Below are 13,896 nucleotides of genomic sequence, written 5' to 3'. Positions count from 1 at the left end.
CAGTATTTTGCAAAATTAATTGATTTCTCCAAAAGTGTTAAGAGTAAAATTGTCATTCTCCTGCAATTAAACAATACAAGCACAAGTCATCCAGGAGAGTTTATGGAGATCTAGTCATCCAAGAGAGTTTATGGAGATTTATTTTTCTGTAGATGATTCTGATGAATAGGGACCACTAACAGTTGTGTTTTCCTTTTAAGTCCCACTAGAAGATTATATTTAAATAGAGATTCAAAACCAGCATTAAACTAAGCTAAACTGCAAAGTCTGTTTTAGTGGAAGAGTGAAGTTAGCTTTGGACTATAGAAAGCCTGGGTTTAGGGTCTCATCATTGTTTCTAAGTAATCTATAATAGTAGTTTGTTTATGTTGAGTGTATTCCTGATTACATATCTTGATTGATATCTTAAAATAGATTTTAGCGAGTGATTACATTTTTACTTTTTATATACCACCACTACCCTCTCTATCTTATAACACTATTGTTTAAATATTATGTATATAATTATATATATTAAATATAAAATATTAAATTAAGAATAATAATAGACCTGTTAAAGGAAGAATTATAATATTTATATTCATTAGAAAATGTTTTAATATTCTCAAAAGAATAGCAATGGAATAATCCTGCTTGTTTTTACAAAGCGTTAAGAGTGCAAATATTGCACCAGTGTACTCTCTTAACTTTCTAACGCTATGTTTCAAAACGCTCCAGAAATTGTTCACACCCCTTCCCAGCATGGCTAAGCACAGTGATGCCTCTATATGTCTTGTAGTCCTTGCTTCACTTGTTTCCAAACAGGATCACTGAGCTTATTGTCAGTATATAGGGACTCGACAATGCTCAGTAAACATTGAAAATATTTTATTTTCAAAAGGGTACCTGTATTGACAATTGAAATTCTTGACCTTGTACCCATCAATAGTGCATATCAATAAATTGTAGAGTCCTGCATTATATTATTGTGAATCGTTGTATTGTGTATAGTGTGTTATGATATTATTATTGTGGTCTACCTAAAGGCTGCGAATCATGCATACAGTAACCCTTTGAAGTCACACTTCAGAAATGTAATGACGTGAAGCAATGAAAGCAATTCATGCAATACTTTTTTTCAAATCCTAGCTAAATGTAAGAACAAGAAAACATGCAAACTTTTGATTTTACTATTTTTTAACTTTTATATTTGGGAATTTAATTATAAACAACACAGATACCATACACTTATATATAAGAGTATATACTGTGTATACTGTGTACTAAATTCCTTTAAATTTGAATTGTTTTAATTATCCATGTGCATGTAGCCTGTTTTAGTTTGTAGTCTCATTGTATTGTTCTGCTTCACTTTCAACCTCCTGTATGAAGCTCATTTACATACATAAAGAGCAGAGTATAGGGCAATTCACTACGGAATGTTTTACAAACTTATTCAGATTATTATAAGAAGAAACAGCTTTGAAACATTATTTAAGCCTTCATATTACTTTCAGACTTTCATTTTGCTAAATGTACAAGGCTCTTATTTCACCTGACCTTTTAATCTCTCCTTTCAGACTGGTTTCTTTATTTAAATCAGATCATAGAATTTTAGAAATACTCTAGTAACAAAACCTGGGTTGAAATTATTGTAATTAAACCACACTTCAATTAAGACCTAAATGCAATACAGCACATTCTAAAAACCCAATATTAAATAATTATGCATCCTTTTAACATGAATCTACATCTGTATCTTTCTGATCCAGCTATATAATTGGAGGACCTACTGTTTGCAAATGTAAAAATAATTCCTGAAAAAAAAACAAGGAAAAAGGTCTGCTGCATCACTTGATGGAAAGTGCTGCTTGTACTCTTCTCAGATTCATATTGTAGGGTCAGACCTACTTCCAGGCTGTAGGTTAATTTAGATGATTTTAGTTAATTGATTTATGTGTTAAGTGGTTAATTAAGCATAATTTGAGACCCTTAAGTGCTGCTCCTAGGTTACCATATTCCGGGCTACAAGACTATTTTTTTTTTAGTGTAATTGATTGATTTTTTTTTGTAGCAAGGTTAGTGTAATAAAAACTCATATTCACAAGCCATACAAAAATGTAACAGAAAGCTCTACATGCAGATACAGTACATACATGTGCATAGACAATTGTCATAATTAGATTATTAGAAATGTATATATACTGAACATGCTACAGTATATGCTCACGTGTTATCAAGGAGTGAGGTACTGTATAGTTCCCAAGCCTGAAGGACAGTTATCCCTAGTATATAATTTGAAATACATAATACTGTATTTCGAAATATTTTATCAGCTCCAAAATATAATTGCTTCCACATATATCAGTCTCTGTCCTGTTCTGTATAGTTGGTTGTGTCAACAAAACACTTACGCTCTGTATAAACAGGCTCTGTCTGGGTTGTTAATGCAAATGAAAATTTGTTTTTAATTCACTTGCTAAATAAAGGATTTAAAAAAAATAATAGTAACACCAATGGCTTTAGTTCTCTATAGTGTTGATATTCAACACATACTTGACATCTATCCAAAAGGATTACCACACATTAATTTCCAATTATTATTGACATTTTTTCAAACACTTACGTTGCTGGTGCGTGGACAAATACTACATGTGCTCATCCAGGATCAGAAAGTGGCGATTCAGAAAGTGAGTTCTAGTGAGGATTGTTGCAAGATGGAGCCTTTGTAGGAAGCATAGAGCACAATGCAGGTTATCCCTTAAAGCACATGAATGCTTGTCCCCTTGGACAGATTGCTAGGAGAAAGGGAGAATTTAGAATAATCAATCCAAACTAACCAGCATCTCTTTGGGAGGGTGAAGAAAATCAGTGTACCACAAGACTCTGAAGCTGCCACCCTAACATTATTTCATATAAGAAATATGATGACATGAACAATAACCAACATAACTATGCAAAATAACGGGTTTACGGTGTACTGTAAGTCAAAATCTCAAATGGTGTTTTAAACAAAAGTTAGGGAGGAGAGGTGCTCAAACCCTAATTTCAGTTCTACCTACATACAGTACGTATTAATAGAATGTTTCCAGTCTACTTGCGTATTTCATTTGCACATCATTTCCTCCACCCAATCTTTGACCTTGTAGCAGCTCCCTGGCTCATCCCTCATTAAAATGAAAAGGGGGGGTTGATAGCCCCACCCCTAAGCATCCTTACGGACATGTTGTTGTTCACCTCACCCAGGCAAGTTACACAAATAAAGCTTTCTAATTGAATTGTGTTTTAATCAGGATTTGTCCGAACTACTGAAATCTATTTTAATAACACAAAACAACAGAAAAATGCAATATCACACGCAGACAAAATTGCTTGATTTTAAAATTAATAAAGGAATAAGATTGTCACTGCATTGTTATTTATATTATTACTGCTACACAGTCTCCTTCTTTGTTTTAAAAAATAAAATTAAATTGATGAGTAATGAAATCTGTACTTTTTCAGGCATCTGAACAGAAAGGCAACTATTATTCAGAAAATATGGAGAGGCTATACTGCAAGAATGTTATACAGACAGATGGTAAAGGTAAGGCTGGATGTCTGTATTTCCTTGTATTTATCAGCCAAGTAATGCCTAAGGTTAAAGGTCTCTTTGCACTCCACCACAAAAACCTTGAATGGGTGCAACTGGTTTTCAACTTTTTGTCTTTGACATTTTCTCATCTTACACACTTATAGTATCTGTCATTTACAGTATTTACTTTAATATATGCAGAGGAAGGATAAACCTCATGAAAATTTTGTTATTGACTTCCACAGTATTAGTACATCTACAATAAGCAGTCTAGATGTTGAAAGTTACCCATCTTTCAGACAAGTACAGTATAAGAAAAATGAGACAATAGAATGCTAATGGACTGAAAAAAAAGCCTATCCTGGAAACATAGGGTACAAAATGGGGCTAGTCCCTTGGAGATATTTTTTGGTAGGTCCTAGTATTGCTATTATTGTCATAATTATTGAGTATGCTTCTGATGACAAGTAGAGCTTAAGAAGACTTAAAAACAGACTGTAAATCTTTTAAGGTGTATCATACTTAATAAAAAGAAAAAGGTGTCCCAACAAAGGTATTTGTGATGATAACAGAGATCACAGACAGGTACATGTAACAAAATAAAAAATTATAAATACTCTTTCTCTGCATTTGTATTTACACTAGAGAGAGCATAATGGCTAATGAGCTCTAAAGAATATTTATCAGCAGCATTACCACCTTGTAGCCTGAGCTCTTCAGATCTCTGAAGTTAAGCAAGGCTAAGCCTCTTACATACTAGGATGTGAGACGAAAAAAGAAGGAAAAATGAGGCAGGGCTGGTAGGCCAGTATTCCATCTGGACACAAATGTCCAGATCAACACCTCAGTATGGTGTCAGGGAACATTGTGCGCTAAGGAAGCAACATCCTTTAGATGAGACATTAAACAATGGCCTAGACTACTGTTTCATTAAAAGTCTAATATCTTCTTTTATGAAAATGTATGGGTACTAATCTCTAAATTCCACACTTGGTTTGTACTGATTTTCCTAAAGGTCCCCATTACTTCAACTGCTGATGCAATTGAAGTTGTGTATGGGTAAGGGTACAAGGGCACAACATGCAGTTGGGTTCTGCATTTTAGTTATGGATGACGTTAATCACTTTATGTATATGTAAAGCACTTTGGGATCCTTTGAGATTAAATGTATTATATAAATATACAATTAATAGTAGTATCATTGGAAATAAAACTAACTACAATAACAGAAGAAATGCTAAAAAACAATAATAATGTTTCAGGAATCCAAATGTGTGATCAGCGGTAATATAAATAGAACTGAAAATCAATAAATTGAGATTTCTAGACACCTTTATGTAAAGTACTGTATATCACAATCTACCTATAAATGGCTAAAAAAGCATTATTTCCTGCTTACCTTTGCAAATGTAGATTAAAAAGCTAAACTCAGAGGAAAGCTGACTAAAGAACCTTTATAGAAAAAACAGCTATGACGGAAATTAATTTATACATGAAAAACAAAGGGAATATCTTGTTTAGTGACACTCATTTTGTTTATGTGAAATGGTTTTGTTTACAGTTGAGTTGCAACTGCAATAATACAAAATGTGCTCTTGGAGTCGCGTGACCCTGGTAACAGATACCTGCACTACATTGTAATAACCTTCACATTGGTATTTTGGCATTATTTGGCACTATTAATGTACTTATGATCTCAAGTCACATTTAAATGTTTCTTTAGTAATTTTAGTTTTAACAACATTTACATTGCTGCTACAAATTCAAATTATTAGCAATATTATGACACAGTCTTAATATCAATAAACAAAAAATTAAATAATATTCAAATTCAACTTTGAATAATATAGAATATTGAAATGCTCTTTTAATTTAAAGAAGTTATGAAGAAAAATATATTGTATCAGATCACTAATCGCAGACAATAAGCATGCACATTAAGTCAGTTTTTAAGTCATTAAAGTAATTAAGTCAGTAATATTTTAATGTTGATAATGTTCATCATTTAGGTTAATTATGATTCCCAGCAACAATACTGAGTGTCTTTGGAGTCATTTATTTACAGTAACAAATGCAACTCAAAAAGCTACTTTGAAATAGCTGGTCTTTACTACTAGCTAAATTTCTTTAGGCCACCTTTTCATCTGTCAATTGAACGGCCCTCCCTTGATGATCCTAAAGCCAGCTTAGATTTATTTCCAGCAGCAACAATAACACTGCAGTGGCCGTGGTAATAAAATCATTGGTCGGTGTTGTCGGTTACTGCAGCCTTAATACAGAATGTAGAGTTTAATTTTTTCAAAGTGTGGTGAGATTAATTCAATAGAAATTGGATAAGGATGTGAACAGCGGGGAAAACCTTAGTTTCATTGCCAATAAAATAAAAAAAAAACTTTCTAGTCTTGGACTGTTCAGCCAGTTTTATGATTACTCTACCTTCGTTCTACCTTTCTTTTCTATCAGCATCTTTGTGTTCTGAAATAAAATCTGGAGTAACACAGATTGTTCAAACTGGCAGAGTGTCATTCATGGCTAGCTGATTGTTTCAGTTTGACCTTGGTGATTTTATATCTGCTTGTAAATTAGTGAACTAAGGCAGCAGTTCATGCAGACACTGCAGCATATGGAAATATATGAACTTTGCCTTTTCACCCATATGCTTTGTCTGTACATCCATATGTTTTTTGCTTTTTAAGGCAACTGCAAATCATGTTTTCTCTTGATCAAGCTTCATTCACAAGAAGTGACTTTTTATAGCCAATAAAAAATCCTGAGGTTGCCAGGATAAAATGTTTGTCTTAAAATGCAAATATTAATGGACAGATTTCAGAAAAATCTGAAAGAATATTGTCCTTATAGACATTGTATATAAATTAACAACTAGGCTTTAAACCTTTGTTATTTGTTTAATACAATTTAAATGTATTTATAACAGAAAACATATGGACAAATTATTATTGAATATGCAACTGAAAATACACATCAAATAATCACAGTATGTAACCTTGAGTTGTATTCTTAAATCTGTATGATGGGATTAATTTTTTCTTGCAAAAAATACATATTTTTTATTATTTGTATGGATATACAAATTCTCCAGTCTTTTAAAATATTCTTCTTTTTAAATAATCATATCTGTATCAAGCATTAATGTTATAAAGCACAATCCTTTCACTTACAATGATAATTCAGTTATATTTATTTACTGTAGCAAAGCTTTTACCTGAGAAATCTGAGTAAAGTATCTTGCTAAAGAGTATAGAAATGGTCCCACTAGGGATTAAGCCCTAACCACAATTCCATGCTTTTTTCCATCCCAAGTTCCATATAGTAAGGAACCTAACTCATTCTCTACTTGGATGTTTTTTGGCAGTTCATGTCTCACCCAAAGGATAGTACTTCTTATAGCATAATGTTCACTATACTGTGACAGTGGTTTGGAAATTCTGATCCAGAGGGAAGAGTACCACCTACTGGTCCACTAATACCACCTACATCAACAATCTGGTTTACCTTAAAGATCTCAAATCCCTGTGTAACTAGGCCGTGCCTCCCTTATCATCCTGGATCTGATGAGATTAAGCTACAATATAATAACTCTACCTAAATTAACCATTTTTATTTGAATTTGTTTGCTTAATGTTATTTATTAGAAAATGCCAAGGGAACTTTTTCCACTGCCTCAAAAGCTTTGAAAGTTCACTTTATGTTTATAGTTTAGATGAGGTTTAAATGATTAAAGATACGAGGAAAATCACTCTTTAGCATTTTTTCAAAACAATTATGCACATTAATCCTCATGAGTTCCAACCCATATGGAGTTCAGTGTCTAAATACTGTGAACATAAGACCCTCTGTTTATATCATGTAAACTGTTAATGAAAAAAACAACATAAGAAGGTGGTATAAAATGTAAATCTACTTGAATTTAAAAATATTCTGTTTTTTATGACACATTAAACCAAAACCTAGATTAATTTTGAACATACTTTGAAAGTTATATTACAGTATATTCATTTATATTTAGTTTTTAGATTTATTGATTGGTTTAAACAGGGAAAAATAAAATAAATCTTACATTTTCTAAAACAATTTATAGCAGACCTTTGTGAACAAAAAAAAATGAATTTCCATGCATACACTTCAAGAATTAGAAATGACTTTCAAATTAGAATGAAGTATCATTGACACAACCATAACAGTAAAACTTAGCCATCTTGCATTTTCACAGCTAGAATGTAAATTACCTAAATTTCTAAGACAGATTCAAAGCTCAATAAAAAAAAAAGTTCAACTTCAGCCTTAAAAATTGCTGAAAGGGGATTCATTATTTATCATGGACCTCATGGAAAAATGTTATCAATGTTTAAAAAAAAATCTGGCACTCTATCATGTCCCAGTTTGCAAGTATTGCAGTAACAAATATACCATTTGATAAACTGTAGTAGATTCTATTGCCAAATTTTGCAGTATCTTAAATATATTAGAGTGTTAAATTACTTTACATGTATTTAATACTATATTTCACTAAACCATGCAGACTTAAACTACCTAAAGCAAAAGTCTAGTTGAACATTTGTAAAGTATAAACAGAGAATAGTGTTGAATTCTCAGATTTCATTCAGGCCTATTTTCTAAAATGCGGACATATGGTACTAAAGACTCTTGATTTTCATGACAACCACTCATGTAACACAGTACAGCAAATATGATATGCATAATAGGGCTGTTCACTGCATTTGTAAATAACATATTGCCTCCAACTGCTTCTTAATTGCACAGATTGTTGATAAATAATCCAATCCCCGCTGCTCTCCACAAACAATTTGCTTTGGATCAAGTTTGGCAAGTCAAATAATGCTAATTATTTATGATGATATAATGTTAAACTGAATATTAAACAAAACAAAACTGTAAAGCACACTTGGGAGGCAGTTAAGGGTGTAATACATTGCAGAAATGGTTAGAAGACACAATTTCTAATCAGATTCTAGCTTCCAGTTCCTTGTAGGCCTTAGACAGAATGTACCCTCTCTTTGATTTTTTCTCCTTCTTCTTATTGTTATTATTAAACCAGACATCTTGAAATATGAATTCCTTTTATGTTTCTCACAAGTTTCTCCTGAAATGTGCTCCAGTGAATAAATCATACAATAGTGCATGTCATCAGTTTTTGTGAATATTCCTGCCTTTGTTAGTCTATTCTCAGTGGAGCACCATTGATTATCAAACTCAGCGGAGAGCATTTTACCATCATATATCTCCATTAGCTTCTAGCTTGACTACCATAGATTTTTCTGGTCAAGTCTGCATTATGTATTAAGAAGCCTGTCTCTTCAATGGAATGTCTGACTTCCCCTTACTTTTTTCTCTCTTGTGCTTCTGAGATTAATTATGTATTATGTATAAAAAGACTTAACTTTCATATGAGAGATATCGGAAAGCTTGGATATATGTAACTGAAATGTAATGGTATCTTCTCTGTTTTCTCTTTTAATTCTCAGACAGCATATTTTATTATGAAGATGAATTTCTACAATGAGATGGCTGTCAGGGTAAATATTTCTCCACTTGTTAAACAAATGAAAAGTCAGTTGTGCTCTGAATTTGATTGTAATATAATAAGCAAACCAACATAGCACAGATCTGATTAGTGAGGTGCCAAAATAAGGGATAAATGAAACAAAAGCATATAGTTTATCACTATCCTACATAGTCCACATTTATGATAGTATGTATTCATGATTGACTGCACTATGCTCACCACCTGTATATGAAGTCAGCATTGAATAGTTTGATTAACACTTTGAGTTTCTTTCCTATAAGTCAAAGCAATTTGTATCTGTGTGACAAAAGCACATTTATGAGCTAAAGGTTCGTGTTTTCAATCTTACATTTTACAATATTATACAACTCCTTTTCTCCCTTGTGACATTGTAAAAGATGATATTGCAAGATTACATTTTTACAAGACTAACACACTCACTAACACATTTTTATAGAATAATGCTTCTTATTATTTCAGTGAAATACATGAAATCTAATGTAGGACATAAGAAAATCTTGTCTGAAACTTAACCATAAAGGTACTGCAGATTAATATCAGTTGTTTACATTTCTGTAGAAAGTTATCAGAAAATCAAAGCATGTTAGCATGACATATCCCCAGTCAAACCAATCATGATACAAGTGTCAGAATATCCAGTTCTGCTGATATCTGTGCAGGGGCTTTCCTTAGGAAGTCAGTATCCCTTGACCAGCACAAGAGAAGCATGTACATTTTCTGAAATATGAGCTGAATAAGGATGACAGATTCATGTCTTCAAAAACTGGAATTTTTACAATGTTTTTATTCCTGAAGCTGCTACAGCAAGAAGAAAAAGAATCCTCTTCTATTTCACAATGCAAACCCACAAGAGAAACAGTGGTGTTACGTTTCAGATGGAGGATTGATCCAGCTCTCTCTAATAGCACATAAAAAGTCCCCACCCAACCAGACAATTGTTGCTGTTCAAAAGGTAGAAGAATTTCTGAATTCTTCTCTGATTATTACTCATGCATTTCTGTTTTCCACCTTGAGAAGGCAACAGTCAGAAACAGCTAATGATATGACCAAAATGTAAGCCAACGACTATTGGGCCTAACATGTGCTCCAAGCAAGGCACTTTATCTCTTGATCATGTGGGGGCCCTACCCCTAATTCCTATTCCTGAAAGACAGTTGCCCCTGATGTTTTTTAGAAAATGGGAAATTCATTATTGAATTCCCAGGACTGTTTTTATTATTAATGAATTCTTTCTTTTTCACTGCTTCTATATTAAGTGTTTACTAAGGGAATTTGTTTCACACTAATAGAAATCAACATTTAGAGAGGTCTTTAGAGGATTATGCCACCTAACTAAGGAATATGCCTCATTGATTTCAGTAGTTTAAAGGTCACTAAGAACTTGGCTTCTGAGCCTGCAATTACTTTATTTAAAAGTAACTATTGAGTGCTGATCAATTGGAATAATTGTTTTATACCAGCCATTGTTTTAATCTCCTAATTAGCCTGAAGGACATCTGTTCTTTTCTCTTTGGGGCAGTGAGATCAGTCAATTTACTGTTTGCTCACAAGTGACTTCACACCTAAAGTACTGATTTACTGTCTTTTAAGTGGTGGAGATGTGAATGTTTGGAAGTAACTTGTTGTCAGCCCAACACTGAAGGTCTTTTGTTACTGCCCTTTGAAATCATCAGTCTGCTCCCCTCTCCCTTATATGTATGAACAATAGGAACATTTTCACACTTGTAAGCATTTTACTTAGTGGTGTAGTAGATGTGGATAAACACAAACTTTCTGAAAACACAAGGCCTTCAAATACTGTACATATTTAATTTTCCTGTTACCAGTATGCAGTTATTCAGCATTAGTAAAATGCAGCTTGAAATTTTTTGCATTAATCTGAATACTAGATATAACAAGTCTACTCCACTGAATAAAATAAGGCTAACTTTTGTCATGTTTTTTTAATTATTTGCTGCTGTTCCCAGCAATTGCTGAAAGCAAAAGCAAAAAAAAAGACTATTCAAGAAGCATTAGCTGTGTTTCTCACCTACTACCACTTTTATCATAGCTCCTAACTGGTACTGCCAGTCTGTGCACACAAGGCATAAGGATATGAATATCCTCATCAGTGCAACATGCACGCACTGATGTGCATACAGGGTGTGAAAAACTTGTATTCCATTTTTTACTTTCTCTAAAATTGCTGCCATCATTGCAAGAGTAATAACATTTGATGACAATATTAAAGAATGGCCATGTAAGATATATGGTCAGCATGTACTGTACAGTACTAAAAAAAGTCAAATCAATTGCAAAATTTATTAGATTATCACAAAAAACTGTAAAATCACTGCTGCACTGTTATTGATTGTAGTGTTGAAATAATTTCATTGTCATTGCTTTTGCTGGGCAGTTTTGATAAAGTGGCATAAGACTGTGAAACATTCATTTTCACAGGTATTTTATACAGGCATTCTAAAGGCTTTATACATTTATACATACATTTTATATTACTGTATATGATAATTTCAAGAAACACTGAACACGTTATATAAATTATTAAAATTCAACCTTTAAATGCGCATTTCTCACAATTAAATGTAACAAAGATAACTATTAGCTACAGTATACCACAATATCAGACATCCTGTACCTTTTACTGTACATTCCTCACCTGTGATAAGCAGTTGCTGATCATTGTATCTTCTCTTTTATGATTGTTTGCAGATTCAAAAAAGATGGAGAGGCTACTATATAAGGAAATATGTGCATAATTATTATGCAAGAAAGAAATATTTCGAAGGCCTGACTGAGATGAATGAAACAGTTAGGTAAGATACTTAAATCTTTTAATTTAAGTATTGCATAAAAAAACTACTTGAATGTTCTGTGTTTTTTTATCTAAAGTGACTTAAAAATAAAATAAAAAATAAAATTAATTCAGGTTTTAAAAATACACATCCATATCTATATATATATTGGTGATAATAAGTGATTAGGGTCTTGGAGCTATTTATGTTACTACCAGACGACAGCAAAACAACTCTCTTGTATTCCCATACAGTAGTCTTCTAATCCTCTGTGTTTTTTTTTTTTTATGTGACTACAACATTCTACTATAAAGTAGATGAATGCTGCAACATTTGCAAAAATATGCCTGTTGACTTCACTTTAAATTTTATTGGCTAATGGCGGACATGGTTTTTTAATTTTTTACTTGCTTAGAACACTCTCTAGAAGTTCAGGCGGGTAGCTGCATTAGCATGCGTAGGCTGCAAGGGAACAAGTAATAGGTTTATTCCATGCTGAAAAGAGAAGAAAGAAAACTCAACGTTTTGGCCGTGGAGCCTTCTTCAGGTGTGAAAAAGACAGGGCAGTAAGCAAAGGTAATGTAGAGGGAGAACAAAAGCTGGGAGAGAGGAGGAGCGAGGGGCAGGAGCAGGGGACAGAAAGAGAGGCCAATCAGGAGGTGTGAAGTCAGGATAGGTGAAGTATCTGCCTGTCATATACCCATGGCATTTTACAGTTCTTTAATATTGGGTTATTACCATTTTTGGGGGGTAGGTGTTTGATTTGACTGATTGAGCTGGATGCCATTGCCACTTTATTCAGATGAGTTCTGTTCTTGCATCCAAAGTTCAATGAATTAATGGACAACTTTTCCAGATAACGAATGGAAATGATGGATCAGATCAGTGTGCAAAGGCTCTTATTGTGCTACCATTATCAAAGGATTAGGCAACCTTGGCACTTACATTCCATTTAGACTTCAAGCCAGTCAATACTATATTTGCTTGATCGACCCTGCTCCTGAAGATGTCTTAAATAATTAAGGTCTAGATGGAGCAAAGACTTCCTGTAGAATGGAATTCAAGTATCAAGGTTGCTCTGTCACATTCTATGTAGTTTTATCAATATGGAAATAAAAAGGAGTAAAGGCATCAAAACTCTTTAATAGTGTGACCAACAAAGACAAATGAATTCTACTGAGAATTCTTGATCTTTCCTCTACTGAACATAGTGAATATGTGTCATTAAACCCATCTCTCCCTGTTGCCTCTTTTGTGCCAAGAAGGCATAATGCATTCTACTCCATATTACTACATTTTTGGGACTTGGAGAAAACTGTTGAGAAAGTTTAATGCAAACAAGGGAAATCTTGCTTATTTTAAAGCTGAAAGGTCTGATTATTTTGGTCCAGTTTTTTAATGAGTTAAATTAGAAATGATATATGCAACTACAGATTTAAAAAAAAAAACATACCTCAAGCAAAACTGATTCTATTTTTTCTTCTGTTTGATTACAAATGGTTAATTTGTACAAGTACAATTTGATACTTTTCATTTATCAAAAAAAAATAACTTGTATTCTTAATGCATTTAATTTGCTTTCATGAAAACAATGCTATGTTTAGCGTGTTTCAGGTGGTGCTGATTAAGAAGCATTGCCCTTGTAAAGTTTTGTAAAATGTTACTACTGTATATAGCTATATGGTAGTATTACATGTTAGTACAGCTTCTTTAAGTCCTCAATGGTTACATGCAAAATTAATGCAGTGCATACGCTAGTGAGGAACATATTCTGGGCGCTTTTACAAAGATAAATTGATTTGATTACTTTAAAGGCTGAGTATGCAATCGGTAGACATGTACACTGGTAACCTCTAGCCTGCTATGTAAAAACTGCCCCAGGTTACAAGCAAGCGAATGATGTTATGAAATTAAAAATTAGCCACTGATTTAACTGAGTCCTTGCATTAATAAAACACACTATGCTTGGAGGGCAGAAAAAGATG

At 33.0% G+C, this 13,896-nt stretch overlaps 1 protein-coding gene across 1 annotated transcript in view; it reads left to right on the top strand.

Annotated features, from left to right (window-relative positions):
* spata17 (spermatogenesis associated 17) overlaps positions 1-13,896 on the top strand; it is a 71,895-nt gene that overhangs the window by 5,988 nt on the left and 52,011 nt on the right. Inside the window, exons 3-5 of the mRNA XM_088908671.1 lie at positions 3,484-3,565; positions 9,058-9,108; positions 11,829-11,932. Coding sequence (XP_088764797.1) covers positions 3,484-3,565; positions 9,058-9,108; positions 11,829-11,932 — 237 coding nt within the window. The remainder of the gene's footprint in view (positions 1-3,483; positions 3,566-9,057; positions 9,109-11,828; positions 11,933-13,896) is intronic.

The sequence above is a fragment of the Atractosteus spatula genome, chromosome 2 (assembly GCF_055471065.1).
Source record: "Atractosteus spatula isolate fAtrSpa1 chromosome 2, fAtrSpa1.hap1, whole genome shotgun sequence".
Taxonomy (NCBI): domain Eukaryota; kingdom Metazoa; phylum Chordata; class Actinopteri; order Semionotiformes; family Lepisosteidae; genus Atractosteus; species Atractosteus spatula.
The sequence above is the reverse complement of the archived record's forward strand: the minus strand, read 5'-3'. Positions and strand labels throughout refer to the sequence as shown.